The 23,962-nt window shown below is 42.4% G+C and overlaps 1 protein-coding gene across 10 annotated transcripts in view; it reads right to left on the reverse strand.

Annotated features, from left to right (window-relative positions):
• The window catches only part of PPP2R2B (protein phosphatase 2 regulatory subunit Bbeta), a 453,296-nt gene that overhangs the window by 256,548 nt on the left and 172,786 nt on the right, over positions 1-23,962 (reverse strand). For 3 of the 10 annotated variants that reach the window (XM_077772955.1, XM_077772954.1, XM_077772957.1), the window contains one exon: positions 15,245-15,438. The exons of 5 other annotated variants lie outside the window; for them this stretch is intronic. In XM_077772955.1, the coding sequence (XP_077629081.1) occupies positions 15,245-15,438 (194 nt within the window). Of the gene's footprint in view, positions 1-15,244; positions 15,898-20,737; positions 20,840-23,962 lie in introns of those variants that run through there. 2 more of the 10 variants (XM_077772962.1, XM_077772958.1) reach the window with 2 other exon arrangements.

Below are 23,962 nucleotides of genomic sequence, written 5' to 3' on the forward strand. Positions count from 1 at the left end.
AGAGTTCTTTAGGTTCTGTGGAGACCTCAGCAAGTCTTTGATCTCTGACCCTGAAGAGGGTCAGAGAACCTATAGGGAAATGCAGCTCATTCACACATGGAACTGCACCAAAAACCTTTTCCCTACAACCTATCAAGATGTAGCTTGGATTTTCAAAGCATAGTATGTTAGTTTCATCCAGGGCTAATCCTACAGAACTGGGATGGGATTAGATAGTGGTCACTGCAAGAGACATCAGTTGGAAGCACTGAACTGGCCCAGTCTTTTCTGTTGGCTCAGGGTTTCAGGACAGCTCTTTACCCCACCCCCACCCCCCCCTTTTTTTAATTAGCACCAGTGATGAATTCCTGGCAGCATGCTCACATGAATCTGTGTTGCCCTAATCAATACTCTCTCACCCCGTTCCACCTATCCTAGCTTCCCAGGCAGAAGAGAAAGGAGATAAGAGGTAGACTTGAATATTACAATCCCAAATTATTATTGAAACTTGATGTTTCTAGATGATGCTGGAGTATTCAGTCCTCTGAGGAAGCAACTGGTTATCGTACTGACCATCACAAATCTTCATCCATTTAAGTGACCATCCGTCCACCACAACACCCAGCCATCCAGCCATATATCCTTTAAATTGTATCCACCTCTTAGGTCACAACGTATGTATCATTTTTTTTAAACTTCATAAAAACTTTAAATTAAAAAAATGTCTCAAAGAACTTAATATTCTCACTTCACTACCTCAAGATACTCACAGGGAGAAAAATGCCCAAATTCCAAACAAAATGGATTGAGACTTCAAATTAACTCCTACCTATAACCCCCAGTGACTGCTGAAATGCAGACAGTTTGTATACTTTGACAAGGGACTAAAATCACTCACTAAAAATCCAATCCCACTGGTAGTTTCTAAGATTTATACTTTTCAATTCCATCAAATCACGCACCCAACCTTTGGAGGAAAACTAGAGATGTCTGCAAGTCTTAAGCCACTGATAGGTAAAGTTTAGTTTCTTCATATTTACCTGGGTCCAAATTGTACTCAACCACACAGAGTATTAACAGGGAAAAAAGGTAGCACAGCTTTCAGAAATGTCAAATTTGAACCCCAGGAGAGGCCAGCTCATTAAACAACCATGCTAGTTGTCATAGTGGGTCACTCATTCTTTGAAGTCACCTACTCATCAGTTTGAGGAAAATTAACATTTCTGGGTCACCAGGTTCCATATACTTATCTACAACTGATGCCCTGGAACCATGAATGTCATTTTATTTAATATAGGTGGGCAACTAAATCCCAGGGAACGAGCTACTCACCCATGTATTTAATGGCAGTGGCTGAGAGTTGAGTTTGCCTCCCCTCTCAGAATGGGGAAAAGTATTTGGGCTTTGGGGAAGGACAAGGGCAAAGGAGGAAATTAAAGTTCAATGGTTTTGCCTTTATGAATTTGTTTCTAATCTTCACCTGTATAAACTCCCTCTGAAAATCTGTGACAATGTGAGGGAGAGGCCAAATATAGACCAAAACATTGTGGGAGAGGGTCACAGCAACTGCAAAGGTCTTCCTTGGTACAAATTTTGTAGAAAGCAATTTATTAATATTATCTAGAAACTTAAATGAGTTTCTTGATATGAACAATTATTGGTACCACTTAACCCAGCAGTCTTGACTTTGGAAACTTGTCCTAAGAAAATAACTAGAGGTGATGTAGATTCATGCAATTACTTATCACACAATTATTACAGCAAAATATTGGAAATAATCTAAACTTTCAGCATTAGGTAAATGGTAGAATTATGTTTGAACTATAGGATGTTACAAAGAATGCTCATAGTATTATTGGAACCAAAGCAAAGCAACAGATATGATACCACTTTACATATAATCCCAGTGTTCATCCATCCCTATCTCTTCTCGTCTCTTCTCTTCTCTCTCTCTCTCTCTCTCTCTCTCTCTCTCACACACACACACACACACACACACACACACAGCCTGGAAGAAAATACACTGAAAATATTTGTAATGGTTATGTCTGGGGCTAGAGGTAAATTCGATTTTCTTTTTTACACTTTTCTTTATAGTTTAAGTTTTTATCAGTGAGCATCGATTTTGTTCCCATAGCCTCTTTAATTTTTCTGCATAGTATTTAATAAGATTTATACTCATATTCTTATGTTTGTGTTTATTTCATGGACATCTTCCCAATAGAATGCAAGTTCTATGAGGGCAGGGTCTCAGTTTTGTTTTTTATTGTTTTCCTATTTTTAGCATGGTACCTAGTATATAATAAATATTTTTATTGTTTAATGTTTATTTTTGAGAGAGAGAGACAGAGTAGGGGAAGGGCAGAGAGAGGGAGACACAGAATCTAAAACAGGCTCCAGGCTTTGAGCTGTCAGCACAGAGTCTGACCCAGGGCTCGAACTCAAGAACTGCGAGATCATGATCTGAGCTGAAGTCAGATGCTTAACCGACCGGTCACCCAGGCACTTCAATAGTAATTATTTTTTTTAAGTGACTACAGCCTGAATACTTGGGGAATACCACTAAAAGAGGTGTGGTTATGCGCAGGGATCCGAATGGGCTATCAGTCTGTTACATGTCTAGCCGCTAGCTCATGTGCTCAAACAACATGCCATTTTCCTCACATACTTTTGCCTCCTCCATTAGGAGGAGGCTTCCTTCTCCATGAAGACAGCCTTTGCCACTCCTCATCACCTGTCAGAATCCCAAGTCCCTGCTTTGACCAAAGCTATTCCTATCCAGGAAAGCTTCTGTCTAGCACTTACTGCCACCACTGACTTGGAAGACCAACAGTTTTTTTAATTTCTCACGAGTTCCAAATATTTTTTAAGAACGATGTGTCAGCAAACTACCAGGCATGTAAATCGAGTTTTGCTACAATAAAGCCATGTCCACAAGCAGCAATGGCAGAGTTGAGTAGCTGAGACATAGACTGTATGGTTGGCAAAACTTAAAAATGCTTACTACCCGGCTCTTTATAGGGAAGTTTATGAACTCCTATTCTACAGTATCTATATACTTGTGCAAAGTGGAGATGATGCCAAATTATTATCCTATTAGGTGGTTATTATAACCTAACACCTATGTATGTCTGAGAGTTTTGTAAACAACGATTCTTTAAAAAAGTTTTTTTTAATGTTTATTTTTGAGAGAAAGAAAGAGACAGAGTATGAGTGGAGGAGGGGCAGAGAGAGAGAGGGAGACACAGAATCTGAAGCGGGCTCCAGGCTCTGAGCTGTCAGCACAGAGCCCCATGTGGGGTTAGAACCCATAAACTGTGAGATCATGACCTGAGCTGAAATCAGACGCTTAACTGACTGAGCCACCCAGGGCCCCATAAAAAAAGATTATTGTAATAATGTCCCTCTATGTGTTCTTAAAAACATACATTTTTGTGTCAGACACAGCTTCACTTTAAGTCCCAAGTTTGCTGACTGACCCTGGGGAGATCACACAATATTGTAAGCCTCAGTTTCATTATCAGTAAAATAGGAGCCCATCCCTGTATTTCCTTAATAAACCTCTAAGGAGTGGTATCTGCAAGGCTCTGTACTAGGAAATGGATATTGGACAATGGTGAAAAAGAGGTTTGTTGTGAGGATTAAACGATCTAGACACACACATATGCACATATCTGTATCATATATATACACATCAATATAGTGCACAACATATGCCTACATGCATACTATGTAGTACATCACATAGAACATATATAGTGTACTTAACTCAATTCCTGGTATACCGGAAGCACTCAGTCTATGGTGGCTCTTCTTCCTCACCATAACTGCAACAGAGGCTCTTTTAACAGACTTCTAAGAAGCCGACTCACTGGATGAAAAAGACCTTCAGCTGACTCTGTAAAACGGGCCTCTATACTCTATACTCACATGCTCTATACACACAGCTAACTTAGCAGGCTAATCTCTGGGACACAGGCACACTCCTGCTTCTTCTGGCTGAGATACATGTTTACTGCAAGTCAGTTGTTTGTTCCCATATCTCTTGATGCCAGTTACAGTTGTTATTTAATCAAATATCATGGAAAGTGATGGAAAGAACAGGGTGCGAAGGAAGAAAAGGATTATTTCATATGTAAACTAAGTCAGATGATTTCAGAAGATTACAGAATTGTCACATTAAATATGGGAGAGAAATGAGATGGGGGCAATCATAAAACTCTAGAAGGATCTGTGGTAAGAATGCTTCTTAGGTGTGTATATTGTCATTCAACCTCAAGGAAACCAAACTCAGACATGATCTTTGCCATTTGGGGTGTGGTGTGTACAAGAAAAATATAAGCCCCAGTCAGCAGACTCATATTCAAAGATGAAGTCTTGAATCTTTAATAGATTCTTTATCAAAATTAGGCAATGCAATTTAAAACAGCATTGAAAATTTTTTTCAGCATTATTTTTTCCAATTGATCGTCAACCATTGGTCCCAAGTGCATGGAGTAAGAGAGGGATTCATTTGTATTTAATTCTGCATATAAATAATAGCATGCTAGCAAGGGACATGTTGCTTCAATCCCTGCCATATTTTATAAATAAAAGAAATAATCATAGGCAGAGTGACCCACCCAGCGTCACAGAACCAGTACTGCTGGAAGTGATTCCAGACCCATGTGGGGTCTGATTCTACCCCCTCAGCCACCTGGTGTAACCGAGAGGCAAACACAGCACAGACTCCTGAAGCCTGGCTTACAGGGAGAAGCATGTTTGGAGAAGGGCAGAGTATCATCTGCCAAAGAGATGGAAAGATGCTTGACAATAAGAACTTTTATTTCACCATATTCACCAGCACAACCAGCCACAGCAGCTGGCAATAAATACAGCAAGTCCCTTTTGTTTGATGTGATGACTTTCCTTTCCTATACCAGTGGAAGAGATGGAAGCCTTCCTGATTCTGGAAAGAACAGGTTCACATAGGGCTCATAATCCCTCCATGGAGTGTACAACAGCAGGGAAGACATTTTATTGTGCCTGTCAGATCACGTCAACGAAAGCCCAGCCTCACCGACTGGCACTCACTCTTTACTGTCAGTGCGGCAAGATGAGCAGCACCCTGCTCACCAGATGGTTATTTGTTCCACCAGCCACCTTTGCTGCATCCCTGATTCGCTCCAGCCCAGGACAGTCTCCAGCATTCATGCTGCAAGGCAGCTCCTGCCAACAACTTTGCCAAATGGCTCCTCTCAAAGTCATGGGCTGCCCAGACAGACTGGCTTCTCCATCTGCAGCCGCTTTTGGCAAAGAGATGCTTCCCTTTCTGGCTCCACCTCTTGGCTGCACCAGAGACTTCTTGCCAGAAGGATGATCTGACCCATCAGTTCCTACAGCCAAGCCTGGAGTTCTGGATCCATTTAAGCCCAATCCTCCATCCCCCACACCGTCGAGCACGATGTCTCAATAGATCCAAGATATCTAAATGACGTGGTGCATCAATACAGACAAAATGCGTCACATAAACTCAGAGCCACAAAAATCTACGGGGAGCATGCCACCTCACCCCTATCTTCAGCCTCATTTTAGGAGATTAGGAAACTGAAGCCCACAAATTATGTAACTAATTATGACAGCAGGACCGGGAATGACACCCAGGTCTCCTGATGTGCATTCTATGTCACCGCATACAATGCTTCTAATGTTCCCTCTGTTTATTTTCAAAATATTGATAATTTTTGGATCCAGTGTATTCATGGATTCAAAATAGTATTTCTTTAAAAGAATGAATGATCTTTTCCCTGTGTCAATATCACGACTTCTGTGCCCAGAGGCACTTGGGTGGCTCAGTCAGTTGAGCGTCCAACTCTTGATTTCAGCTCAGGTCAAGATCTCATGGTTGTGAGATCAAGTCCCGCCTCGGGCTCCACACTGAGCATGGAGCTTCTTGAGATTCTCTCTCTCCCTCTCTCTGGCTCATACTCTCTCAAAATAAACAGATAAACATTTCAAAAATTTTAACAGGTATGTCCACATACTACAACAGACCCAAAAGTGACTTCTATTCTGTCACTTACTAGTGAGTGACCTTGGACAAATAATAATCTCATTCTGCTTCAACTCTTTACTTAAAGGGGTCTAAGGAGAGTTATTAACCTATGGAGTTCTGAGTATTAAACAAGAAAAGTACTTCAAAGCTCCAACTTTGCTCCTGGCACCTAGCAAGCCATCTACAACTGCCACCAATCAACCTTATTCTTTATTAACACTCAAATTCAAAGCCGTTAAAGAATATTCAGTGCTGTGCACATGTAAGTAGATATGCCAGCTATTCCCAGTTTCTATGTTAAGAAATTCAAGCTCACAAGGTTACATGGCTTATCCAAAGTTTATTAGAGAAGAAGTGAAGACCAGAGATTCCTTCTTTGCTTCTTCTTTGCTCAGAAAGATGAACCAACATTTTGGCTTTCAAGATGGTTAAGTCAGGAAGATTCAAAGAAAACCTTTGACAACAAGAGTATACAGGTAGAGAGAAACAGAGAGAGAGAGATAAATAGACAGTCACCACAGCATAGTATGTAATATGAAAAAGCAGAAATAACTTTCCATCCATCCATAAGAGAACTACTAAATAAACTATGACACAGTCATACCATAGGGCACTGTGCAGCCATTAAGAAGAACAAGGCCAGTGTCGGTGTCCTGGCATGAAAGATCTTTCAGATAGATCTCTGAGTGGGAGAATGAACAAAGTGTAAACAAGAGTATGCATTCAGTTATGCAAACAAACAATCCCTCCCCCAATGTGTCTGTGTACATGTATACTTAAATATACAAAAATACATACGAAGGAGATCGTGGGGAAGTATACTTGGCTACTGACAGTGCTAACTCTGGGCAGGGAAGGAGGATGGGTGTGGGGATAGAGAGTGATTCATGCTTTGCTTTGTCTACTTTTTTTTTAAGTTTTTTTTAAGTCTATTGTTTTATTTTGAGGGAGCGAGCACACGCACGTGCACATGGGGGAGGGACTGAGAGAGAGGAAAAAAGAATCTCAAGCAGGCTCTGCGCTGACAGTGCCCCGATGTGGGGCTCGAATGCACAAACAGGGAGATCATGACCTGAGCCGAAACCAAGAGTCAGATGCTTGACCAACTGAGACACCCAGGTGCCCCTTCAAGATTAAAAAAAAAAAAAAAATTTAGGTCATCTCGACACTCAACGTGGGGCTCAAACTTACAGTCCCCCAAGATCAAGAGTCACATGCCCTCCCCACTGAGCCAGCCAGGTGCCCCTGCTTTGTGTAATGCTTGAATCCTTTCAAGTAAGAAAGGCAGTTATGTATCATTTGCCTGATTAATATAAAGACACAGAAGAGAATGTCAATGATAGCAATACCAGTGTTGTGAAACAACCAACCTTGTAACTTGGGTGTCCCTGGCCCCAGCCTGACTTCTGCAAAGTTACAGGAGCAATGTTACTCTCCTTGAGTTTCTTATCTTCTCCTCTTAGGTACAACAGCTTCTGGTGATATTTTGTACTTAAGGACCCAAGTTTTGTCTTTCAGACCACCTAGGAGTGCTCTGCATCTCACTGCTAATATATTCTCCAGAGGAGCCATTTACAGCTTGTCCACCCTCTGCAGCTTTATGTGTCTGCTGAGGGTCAGAGAGATGAGCTCCCTACATTAAGTGGAGGACATTTCCTGCTATTCTGTGACTACTTCAGCTTCATTACTGAATGGATTCCCAGCAGTGGAATCAGAAATGCATGTGCAGGAGGAGGCTGCCAATCCCCTAGCATCAAGCTCAGCACAGGTAAGGTACTCTTTGGTATACACCTTCTGGAAGAATCATTTCTTGGCTTAAAATCCTGCCCTCTGGGGTTCCTCTGGACCCTTAGATACCATGCACTGTTTTGCCCCTTACCCACAGAGGCTCCTTCATTTCTCTACATTTGCTGTAAGCAATCAGGTCTTTCTTCTGAGGCAAAGAACTGAGAGTCTGACTTTCCCCTCTGCACACCTATCCCTTTCTGTTACCATGATCCCTTCTCCAACATGAGTACGAATTAGTTTTCTGTGGATTTCACACATGCAGATCCTACCATCATCACACCCCACTCTGTCCACAGTAGACTTGCAGTATAAGAATTTAAGGGCTCCTGGGTTATTTAAGGCAAAATTCCTAGAGTCCTCGTAAAAACATTCTGCTTCCAATGTGATAGTTCTGTCAGATTTGATCTGTTCTATTGTTGTTGTTTTTTTTTAATTTTTTATGCTTTTATTTTTATTTTTGAGAGAGAGAGATAGACAGACTGCAAGTGGGAGAGGGGAAGAGAGACAAGGAGACACAGAGTCCAAAGCAAACTCCAGGCTCCATGCTGTGAGCACAGAGGCTGATGTGGAGCTCAAACCCACAAACTGCAAGATCACGGCCAGAGCTGAGGTTGAACGCTCAACCTCTGAGTGAGCCACCCAGGCACCCCAGATGTGGTCTGTTCCGATTTCTGGCCCAATTCTGGAGTTCCATTGGAAAGACAAAAGAAGGCAAAAATTGGTGGTAAAGAGAAGTTTGGTGAAAGCAATCTCATTAATAGAGGATGAGGCAAATGGCATGGGTGAGCCTCTCTGGCCAAAAAGGTCTCAGACACCACTACATTTATATGTACTACATCTATCTACATCTATCTATTCCTTTTGCTGCCTCAGCCAACTATAGGAATTGCTACCAGTTCTAGAGAATTGCCACCAGTTCTGGAGAATTCCAACTACAAGAAGTGCCACCAGTTCCAGAAGGCCCAGTGGAGCTATCCCAGCACAGCCTGGGAACTACATTACTAACATCCTACACTAGAGGTGAGGGACATGGACAAGGGTATTAAAATAATTATTGAGCACAATTTGCTCAATTCCATAAATATCTTCCTTCTTTCCTTACAGAGTAGAATACACCCAGAAGAGAATATCAGCTAAGAGCTCTGACACAGGGCGGATAAGTTCAACTTCCTCAGGACACTGGAGAAGGCCTAGACATGTCCACTGCCCTTCTAGAAAAAGATGGGACAAGTCAATCCAGCAGCAGTGAATGTTTACCATGAGGATATATGCAAAACAAGGAATATAACCTGCATTTCTCTCCCTAAAATCCTGACCCCAGGCAGCAGGGGCAGGCAAAGAGCACATGCCTCAAGTCCAGGAAATCATGGCAGTCAATCTGGTTCTACCACTTACAAGTATGTGACCTTACACCAAGTTTCTTCCCAAAGCTCAAAATCCCTTATTCTGAAAAATGAGGCTAATGCAACACTTTTATCATGGCTGTTCAAAGAGATTAAATGAGTCAACAGATGAGAAAACACCTAGGAAAATGCCTGGATAGACAGCACTTCAGAAACCTCAGTTCTCCGCCTTAGCTAAGGGCTGAAATCAAACGCTTAGTTTCTTCGTAAATGCAAATGCCAGAGTCTAGGAATGTCAGTCTACAGCTGTGCTCTTTTCATTGAGCCTTACCAATATTTTGACAGGACTGGCCTAATATTATTCACCCTAGGTTCATTGGCATGTTTCTGACCAGCCCTCATAAAGGGCTTGAGATTGCCCCTGGGGACCTGGATGCTAATAATGAATACTTGCTAGCGATTTTCAATGCACTCTGGTTATTATGTCTGGTAGCAGAACATTTCCCATCCCCAGAAAGGTCATTTACGATAGTATAAGGCAGCTTCTTTCCACTCTCCATTTAAGATTTTTCTGAGAATAACCGAGAACTCAAACATTCATCCATATACATTGGAAATACTGTTCTTATCTGGCATTTGCATACAAATATCAAAACAACTTAAGGAACTACAAGGCAGCTTTCCATCCATTGTAGGACATCCCCTTTTATTTTTCTAGGACCTTCCCAGCTCCTTCATATCAAAAGCCATTTTGATGTACCTTCCTAGTTTTATTCACCTTAGCTTCCCTCTTCAGCATGTGTGAAGTGGGGGTGGGGTGGGGGAAGCAGGGACTTGACTTTCTTAGTATGGGGCTCCTCCAGAGCTGTAACATTTCAGAGATCACACAGATCTCATTCAAGTTTGGAGACCCTCTAAACTCAACTCACCGGAGACTGGACTCTCCTTAGGCCACCACATTGTTAAGAAATAACCACAGAGTGTTATCTGAGTAATTTCAGTATGTGGTTAATTATGTTTACACCAAGGCATTCCATTTTAAGGCCTTTTTCATTAGAATTTATACCAAGCCAAAAGAAGTATCTTCACTGGGTCAAATTCTGCCCTGGAGTGCTCTTCTGCTAGGCATCTCATCTACTCATATGGTTTTAAATACTTTCAATATGCTGTAGACATCCCAATTATACATCATCCAGATCTTTCTTCTGAGCTTTAGACCCAGATATCCAATGGCTTGAGAGTATCACTGTGAGGCTAAATGTCTCACACTAATCAATTCCCAAAGTCTTTTTTTCCAGTGCCAGTAAAAAGGCCCATTATGCATCTATTCTCCTGGCTAAGTCCTAAGAGTTGTCCTTGACACTCATCCCCATTTACTTCTCTATCTCCACCCAGTCACACCAAGTAAGATCTATCCATTCTTCTTCTACAGTGTATCAAAGTCATCTAATTCTCTCCATCTCTATTGCTGCCACTATCTTAGAGTATAGCTGTGGTATCCTAATTATTTCCCTTTTACCCCTATTCATTTCCTACCCAGCCCTCTGACCCAACCCTGCATAGCAGTTAGAAGGAGCTTAGAAAAAACAAACCTGATCATATTTCCCCCCTGATCAAAATCCTTTAATGGCTTTCGATCCATCTTTGGATAAAGTCCAGACTCCTTACGGTCAAGGCTCAACATGATCTGGTCTCTGAATGCCTCTCCGGTCCCTCTGTTGTCACATTTTATTATGAAAATTTTTCACACAGACGGCAAAATGGAAAAAAATGTTTACAGTGACTACCCATTGACAGACCACCTCAGTTTCATCATGAACATTTCACACTTGTTTTATCATGTATCTGTCCATTCATCCATCGCTCTATCCTAGCATGGGTCTCTCCTGGTTGTGGTACATTCCAAAGTAAGCTGCGGGCTGTGGTCTCATTTTCATCACCGCTTCCTCTTATTCCCTATATTCTAGCCACAGGCAGCTTTCTAGTCTTTGAATCAGTCAGACCATTTCGTATCTCTGGGCTTTGTGCCTATTGTCTCTTGTACCTGAAATGTCTTTGGCTCCTGTTAATTCCTGACTTATTCTTTAGTTCTCAACTTAAAACTTTCTCTGAGGAGCTGCCCCTGGTCCCCCAAACTAAATTAGATCCACCTTCCTGCCATATATATGATCTCAAGGTATCTTGTGCTTTTTCTATCACTTCTCACAATTGGTATCTATATATTTATTTGCAAAATTATTTATGTCTACCTCCTGTACCAGACTAATGTCATGTCTGTATTGGACCATGCTGGATCACTTCCACAGAAAGTCAACGAGTATTTATTGAATCAATAAAAGGCAGAATAAATTAATACTTATATAATAATAATAATTTAAAAAATACACGGACTAAGTAAATTTGTTTTTTTTTTTTAAAGAGGTTTTTAAAAGCCTCTTGAAGAAGATGGAACTTACTAGCTGCCAGAACATAACCAGCAGTATATTAAAACAAATTATTAAATGACAAGATTCAGGGCTGGCACTTGAGCTGAGGAGAGACTGGTGGGTTTTAGTGACTTCTCTACCATTTTCACTAGCCGTTCCCCTCAAAATCATCCCAAATCAACACACAATCCAAGGAAAAAGTGTGTTTGCTATGCAAATGTAGCTAACGTACTTGAGAGCATTTACCAAGGTGTAGCTTTGTTTTACACGTGGTATTGAGCGCTTTTCCTGTATTCCATTTTTTTCCTATGGCATAGGTTCTATTGCTGTTCCCATTTTACAGGTAAGGAAACTGAGAACAGAGTCATTTTAAAGCATGTTCTTTGACTTCCTCTTCTAATCAGGTTGCCATTCCTGTAAACTCACCTATAAGAAAAATTTATTCTGTCTGTGGCCCCATTTAAGAGTAGGAAGATTCATGTAGAAAACTCTCAAACTGCTCTAATGGAGAGAGGGTTTTAGTCAGTTCTAACAAGTCTGAGAAGAAAGAAAGAAGTCCACATATAAATTAGAGAGATTTGAGAGATGAAACCTTGGTTAGGAAACCCAGAGTTCTGTATCTGAAAAAACAAAACAAAACAAAAACAAAAAAACAGTAAAAACACTGTGTTGCTTTATTTTTGTAGTCATTCCAAACTCACTTTTCCTCATATATAATCCTACATACACACTTTCAAATGATCCCTGCCACGAATTTTACGCCAGATGGGAATACAATTTACATACAAAGATAAAACCATTGTGGTCTTCTCATAACAGGAGTTAATGGCTGAAGGAAAGAAAATGAGGCAGTGCAGAATTTCCTCATGGAGGCGCATGCGCTTAAAAAGGGTCTTCAATTTGAAGACAAGCTTTCCCCTCCTCTGTGTGACCCTCACAAATTAGTACCATCTGTGGGCCTCAGTTGCCCAGTTTCCTTATTTGAAAATGTTAATAGCATCCACTTAGCAAGACATGGAGATACTGAAATGCTCTATTTAAAAAGCTCAGCAAGGGTGCTGAAAATAGAAGATGCTCAAAGATGGTAACTTTAAAAAGGGAAAAAAGATAAAGATTGGGGAGGGTGGTAACTTTGATGCACAGAATAAAAGAGTCATAGGAAATATCTTTAATAAATACACATGATGCATTCTCTTTCTTCCCCATGGGAGGGGGAGTCGAGGAGGAAAGAGAGGGAGGGAGGGAGGTAGTGGGGAGAGAGAGAAAATAAGAGGGGAGAGCTTCGGTAAAAGTGTCCTTTAGCATTTGCATTGCTCTTAGCTGGCGGAACTTGCCTGCAGCTACCACTTACAATGCAAATTGAGTTTAGAGTCCTTCACACTAACTACACAGCAAAAACCTTTCAGCTTTAAATAGAATACTGCAGTGTGGAATGATCTGAGCAAAGCAAAGAAAAATTCGGAGATAAATGTGAAGGAGATTTTGGAGGAAAAAAAAAGGACACAAAACCCTGACATACCTGACTAGGTAGGAAAATTCTGAAATATTAAAGAAGACAAAAAGAAAAGCAAGGTCTATACAAGGACCCCAAAACTAAAGTCAAATTATAGAGAAAGTGGATTTAAGTTCATAAAGGAGGAAGGAACTTTGGGGGCAAGCCCTCAACCAACAGGATTTTAACAAAGACTATTTTGATCTGGTGACCTTTCCCGGTGTACTTAGTACTTCTAAGGTATTCATCAGAAGGGAGGACGGACTGTCCCCCCTTCTGGCCAGCACCACTGCATGAATGGTCCCTAAAATGAATAGATGAAGACCACAGAGAACTTCCCGCTCTACCCAACTTCTGCTATTTACATTTTCCAAGTTCCATTTTCTTTTTTTTTTCCTTCCCAGACTTTCACTAAGGTCAGGTCAAGAAACCTGAAGGCTTATTGTGAAATAAAGGTTTTGTTTAGTTTTCAGTGTTGTGTGTGTATGCCAGAGAATTTTCTGAAAGACTGATTTAGAAAGATTTTAAAGAGCTGTTCGCTATAAACTCATGCCTCAGTTTTGACTATATGAACCCAGATATTTTAACCAGAATCAAGAGTTTACAAAAATGCCATAAAACAGGAACAGAGATCAAGGAACAGCCAGGGCCCTGAAAGCACTAAGGAAATCCATTTTTAACTTATTTTTCATCACAGAGATAACAGCCCTATATACATGGCCCCAATTTGCCCATCTTCCCAGCTCAGTAAGTTTCCTGTGATGGCACCTGGAGGCATAATACAACACAGAAGGAAACATGAAGACAGCTCTCTTTCTTTGTTGTCACAATCAGAGAGGAGCATGCCCCGAAAACCCAAAGGACCCAAGGCCAACTTATGTCTTGGGTGACATGATCGGAACCACAGCTCGTTATAATCTACCAGGTAAATGAGTCAGTGACAAAGCACTTAAGACTAAGAACATCTTATACCACCTTGTCATCCTGCAATAAAAAGAATCAGCAAGTATGGTGGCTGTATGGGGGAGGGACAGGCTGAACATCTTAAAAGCCATCTCTAAGCTCCTGAACGCCACAGAGCTCAAACAAGTCTGCTTAATCTGTCTAGCACCATGGACATATTAGGCTGGATGTTTTCCAATAATGATGATGAATGAAGAATCTATTTTCAATAGCACTGGGCATTCTTTTTCATTTAAAACTTACGGGGGTGTTTATGCAAGATGCCACCTTTGCCCCCAAACTGTGTGTCTCTTTCTTTCTTTCAGAGTTTGAACTCCTTTACTACCCCATCCCCATCACAATTTTCCTAGGACCACTGATTTGATTAAGTATTCCGGAAAATTTACTATCCAAGAATAACAAGAATTAACATACCTTGCTACATTTTCCTCAAGCCCTCACACACATTTTCTCACGTGGATATTACAAGTGATAATGCAACGCTTTCTATGAGAGGTTAAGGAAAGGGCCTACAGGTAGAAAATGAAAGCAAAGATGCAAAAGTTTTGGCGTTTGGATTTAAAAAATGCCTCTACTCTATTCACACACAAAAGGCAGAATGAGATTCCACCTGCTGACTTTCCCTGCCTGCCTGCTAACGTCAGACCAAGCTGGGGCTGGGGGGTGGGGGGAGACGACAATTTCACCTCTTGGCAAAGCTCAGCTTACTGAACCCTCTCGCTTTCTGCTGGCTGTTGATTCAGCAGAAACTACTGCTGCAGAATTCATAATGGTGATTTTAAAGGCCGCACTGATCGCCTTGCTCGCCCCACGTGTCAGACTCGGTTCGCTCGCTGCTGGAACGCGGTCTCCCCAGCTACATTTTTATTTCTTGCTAATGCACTTCCAAGGGGAGAGGGACTCGCCCCTTTGCAAAAGGCCTTTTGGGCTTCTGATTGTCTGAGCAGGTAACCTGGCCGGAGAGACAGACGGGCAGGAAATGAAACCATGCCCTCCCTGCAGCCACGGAGAGACACAACATCATTCCGCTCAGGGAGGGGAGGACCCACGATCCTCCTAGGCCCCTTCCTCATCTCCCCCGCAAGACTCCGGCGGACACCTCGGGGGAGGGGTCATCTGCCTTCAGCGGGTCGTCTATTCCAGTCGGGAGCCCCACCCTGAACAGCCTAATCCCCGAGGGCCATTTTAACTTCCTNGAATGCAGCGGGGCTGGCGTTACCTTCGGTCGCATAGCTGTGGTCGCGCAGGAAACTGTTGTTGATTTTGCGGGTATCAATGTCCTCCTCCATTGACAGCAGGCTTACTTGCGTGGGAACCAGAAGCCGGCAGACAAGTATCCATGATCCCTCCCCGCAGCCAGTCTCACAGGAGAGGGGGGCAGGGGAGCCGGTGGGACTGCACCATGGTCCGAGCCTGAGGAGGAGACGGGGAGGCGGAGAGAAAAAAAATAAAAACGCGGCAATGGAGCTGTCACCTCCTCCACTCGGGATCTCCGAGGCTGCGGCGGCTCCTCCCGCGGTGCGCTCACTCCAGCTCCAATTCCCAGCGAGGATGCTGCGCCCGGCTCCGCTGCCGCCGGGTGCCAAGATGCGCCGTGCCCCGAGGGGTCCGGGCCCGCCCGCCGCCCGGGAGGCGCTCACAAGCGGGGCTGGGGAGATGCCCAACAGGTTCCCCACGTTGGCAGCCGCTCCAAAATGCAAAAAAGGTCCCTCCTCCCCCTGGGAGAGCGGGCGGCCGCGACAAAATGGTGCCTTTCTGGACCCGAGCTGCAGCGGCGAGATGGCAGGGGCCGGATTCGGGCTGGCCCAGCGCGGAGCGGGGTGCCGATCCCACGGGAGGGCGGCTCCAGCCGGCGGGGGTGAGGACGGCGGCGGGGAGCTGGGCAGGGCGCTGCGGCCGGCGCCAGCGCACTCACCCTCACACCCACACGCGCGCACTCGCAGCCGCTGCCGCTGCTGCAGGAGGAGGCTGGAGGCGGCTGGTGCATTAAAGGCGAGGCTCCTCCCAACCGCGTCAGCAGCCCCAGGACTCTTCCCCAGCAGCGCTGGTGGCCGAGGCAGAGGCTGCGGCTGCTCTCTGCTGCAGTGGGGCGCACGCAGCCGCGAGCCGGCACCTGGGCAGCACAGCAGCGCGCAGGCAGGTTCACGTGAAAGTCGTAGACGCGCTCTGGCAACCGCCCTCCTCCCGCGCGGCGCAGCCCAGGGCGGCGTTTTCTCGCGCCCCCGGAGTCCCCAGCTCGCGACCGTGCTCTGGACACCTGCGCTGCAGGACCGCAAGGAGAAGTAGGTCCCTCCCGGGGAGGCAGGGAGACTACGTCCAGATCCCTTTCTGCTCACCCCGGTGCGAGGTCTGCGGTCCCTCAATCAAGTTAAAGGGCGAGGCCTGGGGTTGGAAACCTCCGCGAGGATGGAACGGGAAGAAGAGCTGCCATGGCTTCATTGAAGCCTCCTGTGCTAGGAATAGACAGCGGGGCAGGGGCCAGAACTTTTCTGCGACCACATACGACTTCCCCATTCCAAGCAGAGGCAACACCCCCTTCTAACTGAGGGCGTCTGTGCCTACACAGGCAGAGGGAAGCAGAGGGCTGGAGTTCCGAAGCGAGTCAACGCAGTCAGTCTGGAAAAGTCCACCTTCCCGAGCTCTGGGCACTTCGTTTTGGACAGAATGCTGCAGGCCCGGCCATAGGTCTTGCTTGTGAAGAAGACACGACCCTGCAGGAACCGCTCACATTTGCTCCCCACATGGAAGGTGCCTTGGAGCCTGTGCCCACAGAGAGCCACCGCTACCCTGAGGGGATTTCGAAGATCCAATTAATACAAAAAAGAGGCCTGCCTTCCTGCTTCTCCTAGGAGGAACATGCAGAACCCCCCCCCCACACACACACGTTTCCGCAAATTACAAAATCTGTATTTGAAAGAAAATTTGATCACTATTATGAAACCAGTAAAAATCACTTATGAAGCTACCCAACTCACTAAAAAAACCAAACTGGAAAAGAAATTTGCCCAGTTTCCTCTCATAGAAGGTATTTGTTTCAGTGGGTGCCACGGCAGGGAGAGACATCAGCAAATGTCTTGCTCAGTTAAACTCCACAAGTTGAGCTCGATGAGCCCAGAGGGACCTGTGAGTTAATTATATACATACAATGCTTCCGCTCACACAATTGAGGAAGTATTTGAAGTTCAAAAAAATGGGAAAACAAGCTTTTAACTGAGGTTGGGAATTGCCATTAGATTTCCACGGAGGGCCGATGCTTCCCGCAGAAGGAAAATGGCACCGTCCCCATCTCCAGAAAGCGAGATGAAGAAGAGCATAGAAATATCCTTTTATGTAATTTTTAAGGGAAGTTCAGCCTACGATAGATTTCATTTTATTCTCGTCTGGTGGTTAAGCCTCGCATACTTGTTTGACTATCTGTTCAAATTTCACAAATGAAATTCCGATAACAAATTTAACCCCCTTCAGCCTCGCCTCATGGCTGGTTCCTCCACATGACGAACTGTATCCATCACCCAGGCTCCAATGGTCGGCTCATCTGCAGTTACACAGTTCAGCTTCTCTTGCTGATCAGCATTATAGGGAAGGGGGAGGGGGGGCGGCAGAGTTCCTCTTAAGAGTGGGAAGAAGATGGTTTGCCTTCTGTTGAAATGACTTTAAGCTGTGACAGGAGATCTTGGGACAGTATTTGGAAGTTCTCCCCTTATCTTCCTGGAATGTGGGCCTGATTGGAACAGAGCTGCATGATGAACTGGGTAGGCCCAGACTCACTGGCCAGGCCGTGCTTGAGGAATGTTCCACTCTAACCAAGGGGAGAAATATCCCCTCCATAGATGACGCTTCTGGGTTTACTAAATGTTCCCTTTCATGCATAGGGCAAAATACCTCCTCCATTCATTCAACGATCCTGCCAAAACAGATAGATCTCCGTGGATTAAGTTGATTCCAAGAGTTCAACTTTGTGGACGACTCTTTTCTACCATAAACAATGGGGACTAGTGCCTGGTCCAAAACCAAGAAAAAGAAGGCTGTTGCTTTGTGCTTGAACACAATGACATGTGGTAAAGGAAGTAAGGGTAAGGGTAGGGGAATCCTGCAATCCTGTGGTGGTAAGAGGACTATATAGACCATTTCTCAGAAGACCTGTTGAACTTTCTATTCCTCCAACACATCAAATTCTTTCCACAGGCTTTTGAAATCTGCACATGCCATTCCTAAGCTCCTTCCTCTTGTTCTTGGCATTCTCCAAGATGTCAACTGAACTGTTTCTACTTCACTGAAGCATTATGTGACCAAACCCCAGTGTCTTCCTCTGGTATTTTCTGTCTCTGCATCTTTTGGGGGGTTGGGGCTTCCTCAAGGCTTACCACATTCTGTAAGAGTTGTTTCATCATTATTATTATCAACTGTTCCTAATGTATCTCCTATATTAAATGTTTGGTGCTTAGTCGGTGCTCAATTATATCTGCTGAATGGATGTAAATAAGTATGTCTTCAATGCATTACTAACTGGACTTCTCCAGTTTAACAAATACTTGTAATATTTAGGTTTTATAGCTCAATCCTCATTAAAATTCTTGCAAAACCAAAACAGAAATGAAACCAGAAACAAAACAACACTCAACTGTTGTGAGCCAGTAATTTTCTACTTTATAAGTTCTAGTCCAACAGAAATAATTGTCCTACTCATTCCTGCGTGTGTACGGACGAAAACTATCTACTGAGCATTTAATATATGCCAAGAATTGTTCTAGGTGCCGGGTATAAAGTTAAAAAAAAATAGTCCCTTTCTTCACAGAACTGAAATTCTGTCATCTGATTTTAATAATATGAGCTTTCTTAGAGATACAACAAATGTGTTTTCAGTCAACAGACTATAGCATAATGTTAAGTGCCAAGGCTCTGCCATCAAGCAAAGCTAATTTTCTGGCACTTATCATTTTGTCCTTGAGTAAGTTACCAGATTCCCCTAACGTATTTTTTTTAAACCTCTAAATTAGGGAGAAAAATAGTATCAGCCTCATGGAGTTATTGTGAGGATTTAATGATTTAATGAGATCGTGTAGTGAATGAGCTTGGAAAGAATATACTGCTATAATATCTACGATCATCCCACCAACACTAAGGGACAACTAGAAAAGCCACTGGGACAGGACTGGATCAGCAATATCCATGCATAAACTATATAGTTAGTCTGCTGTGATGGAACTTAGCATCTAATTTACAATTTATGGAAAAGGAGTCATAAGCTGCCAAAGGGGCAGCAGAAGACACTTTGAAAGACAGACTGAATTCAGGCTTGTACTTTACACACACAAAAGCACAATTACAAATACACAGGCTCCTTAAATTCTACAATTCGGCATGAGGACATAGAGACACATTCTTTTCTTTCTCACCCTTGCCATGGTCCCCCTCCCCCAACACCGTCATATGCCCTCACTTCAGTTAGGTTAGTGCTGCCTTACACCGAAACCTTTCAGGTCATCCTGTCCAATTAACACAATAAATATCTACAATTTTATTAAAACCTCTAACCTAAGCCAGTCTGGAGAGCTTTAACAGAGACCCTAGGTGTCAGGCGGTCCTGGTCTATCCCGGCTCAGGCATTTATAAATTTCATGACCTTTGGCAAGTAATTTAACATGTCTGTGCCTCTGTATTTGCAAAAGAGAAGACAATAATAGAAACCCCTTCACAGGCTTGCTGAGTGGCTTTAGACATGGCCCAACTGCTTAGCTCTGAGATGCGACTTCTCCCTCCTTGTAGTTCCTGGGGGTCTCCATCAGCACAGAATTGGAGAGATACACTACAAGTGGATCATTTAAGTGAACAAAACTGACTTAGAGACCTGAGTTTTACTACCTAGCAATCTGTCCTAATGAGCAACTAGAAACAGGATATATGAAATTTTACCATCTTGCAAAAAGCCCTCAATAAGCCACAAAGTCCTGTGGAATTAGGATCACCCCATATACGTGCAGACCTAATCACGTTTCTCTGTTGTGGAATCATACGAAATCCCTCTCCAGGATCACTAAGCACCGAGTGTACAACTGTCTGTCTGAGGTGATTTCTATGTTGATTGTCCAGTGGGCAACCTCTTGAGCTTCTAGCGAGGTTTATGATTCTTTTTGTACATGCTACTGCATGTAATACGCCACACAAGGGAACCTTTGATATGCCATTTAACCTAAGAAAAGAAAGCAAAACCTTTTGCTCTAAAAAGGTATTACATCTAGATTCTGGATACTTAATGGATTTCACAGAGTAAAACGTTCCTTCAATTATCCAGGTAATTTATGCAAATAAACAGTATGCTGGAACCACTAACATACTTGCTATTGAGAGCTGAATGGGCCGATTACACACATCTATTTCCAGCTCTGCTGTGAGGGGCATCATGCTGGTAGTTTAAAATCTGAACTCTGCCATGGTGGGATATGTATATTGTGGAAAAAATTTTAAAAATCCTATATAAATCGGGGCTTTGGGTTTCCTTGTTTGTTTGCTTTGAGACCTGATTGCTAAATATTTACCAGCACACCAGAAGCAACACAGTACTTGCTGATATATCTTCCGGCCCATCCCTGTCATCTACACAAAGTTCCTTCCAATTCTCAATGCTAAATTTCCCAGTCTGTGTCAAATTCCAGAGCATCCCACCACACAGCCAAACTTGAGCCATAATGCTAAATGTCTCTTAAAATCCTACCTTTACCATGAAGCTTTCCCATATCCATCAGAGGACCGAAGCCTTTGAGTGATCCTTCCCAGGCTGGATATGCAATTGGAAGAGACTGCCCCTATAAAGGACCTGACCACAAGAGCAATGTCAGGTGCACGCCCATTCTCGATGAATCATCCTTTTCTACTGTTCAGGCTCCACTGTCTCCTTACTTTGGGCCTGGATTTGCCTAAATGCAAAACAAAAGCATCCATTCTGCCTGATCTCATTTATAACTCTTCAACATGTCTCATTAGGATATTAACACAATGGGAGAAGAAGAACAAAACTCCAAGGGCGCATATCTGAGAGCCCAAGACCTAATATCTTCTTGTACCTTTTCTCATTCAATGATTTTAGAGTTAAATTTAGGCTGTCTTACTCAAGATTGTTTTAATTCACATAATTTGTTAGGTATACGTGAGGATTTACAAAACAAGTTCAGCAATACTCAAAGGTTATTGTCTAGTTCCTGATTACTTTTCTCAAAAGAAAATTTCATATAATTCAAACAAGAATATATATTGGAAAATATCTTTCAAATTTCATTAATATGCATCAGCAGTAACATTTTACAGAATTTATCCTAAGAAAATAATCACAGATGTGGGCAAAAATTTAGCCATAAGGTTATTGCTCAGAGCATCGTTTCTGGTCATGAAAAACTGGAAACAACCTAAATGTCCAAAAATAGAATTGGCTAGCAAATTACGGTGGGTATATATAATGGAAAAGTATTGAGCCGTTGATAAAATATTAATAGCTAACCCTTGTTGAGCATATATTATGTACTAGGCACTGTGCAAGGGGTTTTACTAGCATCATCTCATTTAATTCTAACAGCAGCCCTTATAAGTACTATTATTATTCTCACTTCAAGGAGGCTAATAGAGATAAGATACCCAAAATCAAACAAATATGGTCTTTGCACTGNGAGGTGGACACAGAATCTGAAGCAGGCTCCAGGCTCTGAGCTGTCAGCACAGAGCCTGACACAGGGCTTGAACCCATGAACTCTGAGATCATGACCCGAGCTGAAACTGGACACTCAACTGACCGAGCCACCCAGGCACCCTGAGGTCACTCTTTTTTGAAAATGATTTTGATTTGTCTCTCTTATGAATGAATATCCTCTGAGTTGAAAATCACTTACTACTGTGTTGATGAAGTTATGGCAAGAGTGGAACCTTCACACACTGCTTGTGGGATTGTATAATGGTGGAGCCACCAATGGTTTGACAGTTCTTCAGATTGTTAAACAGCACATATGACCCAGCGACTTCACTTCTAGGTATATGTGCAACAGAATTGAAAACACTTATTCACACCAAAACCTGTTCATGAATATTCATGATGCAGCATTATTCAGGATAGCCCCAAAGTGGAAACAGCCCAAATGTTCATCAGCTAATAAATGGATAAAATATAACATATCCAGGTGATGGATTATAATTCAGCTATAAAAAGTAATGAAGTACTGATATGTGCTACAATATGGATCAGCCCTGAAAACATACGAAGTAACTAAAGACTATATATGGTATGATTCTGTTTATGAGAAATATTTGGGGTGGGCAAATCCATAGAGACAGAAGGTAGATTAGGTGCCAGGGACTAGATAGGGAAATGGGAGTAAATCCAGACTTGGGGTCTCTTTCTGGGGTGATGAAAAAGTTCTAAATTAGATAAGGGAAACAGTTGCATAACTGAATACACTAAAACCACTGACTTGCATACTTTAAAAAATGTTTTAATGTTTTATTTATTTTTGAGAGAGAGATAGAGACAGTATGAGCAGGGGAGGGTCAGAGAGAGAGGGAGACACAGAATCCAAAGACAGGCTCCAGGCTCTGAGCTAGCTGTCTGCCCAGAGCCAGATGTGGGGCTCAAACCCATGAACCATGAGATCATGACCTGAGCTGAAGTCAGACGCTTAACCAACTGAGCCACCCAGGTGCCCCATGACTTGCATACTTTAAAAAAGTGAATTGTTACAGTATAGTATCTCAAAATGCTGTTATTAAAGATTTAAAAATCTAGCTATCATAAGCCAGTGTTGCTTTTTGGAGTACGATATATCTTTCAGGCTAATAATAGTACAGAAAAAACTTAAAGGTATGTAATGACAAGGATAGATGTTTATGCTATGTTGTTTAAAAAAATCAAAAAACAATGTACTGAGTTTCCCCTTTCCTGGTGAAAAAAAATGTGTGAAAAAAATATGTGTATGTCAAAATCAATACATAAAAATACTGTGTAGTGGTAATGTGTGGTTATCTTTGTTCATATTTTTGTCAAAGAAAATTTAGGACATGTATTATTTTCAGAATAAGAAAATTTTTAAAGTTTTTTTTAATGTTAAGAAATACTTTTCCAGGGGCGCCTGGGTGGCTCAGTCGGTTAAGCGTCCCACTTTGGCTCAGCTCATGGTCTTATGGTTTGTGAGTTTGAGCCCTGTGTCGGGCTCTGTGCTGACAGCTCAGAGCCTGGAGCCTGTTTCGGATTCTGTGTCTCCCTCTCTCTCTGACCGTTCCCTGCTCACGCTGTCTCTCTCAAAAATAAATTTTAATAAAAACATTTTAAAAAATGAAAAAAAAAAACTTTTTCAGATGAAATCTTGTATTGAAAGGTCAAAAATCATTTTCTGTATATGAGGAAATTGGGACATGGATATAAATGTATATGCTACCAAAGGCACAAAACTACTCTGTCCAGAAGAAATATAATGCAGGCTACATACGTAAGTGTAGAATTTTTCAGTTACTACATTAGCAAGTGAAAAGAAGCAGGTGAAAAAATTTTAATAATTTTTTTTAATGTTTTAACAAGTGTTGGAAAAAAGATATTTTCTTTAATATATCAAAACTATTATGATTTCCACATATAATCAATATGAAATTATTAATAATCTATTTTTACTCTGTTTTCCATCTCAAGTCTTTGAAATCTAGTATTTATTTTACATATACAGTGCCTCTCCGAACTGGCCATATTTCTAGGGCTCAATGACACCACATGCCTAGTGGCTACAGCAAAGGTATAGATAAACTTTTCCAAAAAGGTTATTCTATTCACAAAATGAGTTTTACTGTATTTTTTCAATGAGAAATTTTCATCTACTAAGGACTTGAATAAGACTATCATGCTAAATCAAACTAAGCAACATTAATACAAGGAACCTCACATCTATATTTAAAGTAATAAAACTGAATA

This window comes from Crocuta crocuta, unplaced genomic scaffold (genome assembly GCF_008692635.1).
Source record: "Crocuta crocuta isolate KB4526 unplaced genomic scaffold, BGI_CrCroc_1.0 scaffold107, whole genome shotgun sequence".
Taxonomy (NCBI): Eukaryota; Metazoa; Chordata; class Mammalia; order Carnivora; family Hyaenidae; genus Crocuta; species Crocuta crocuta.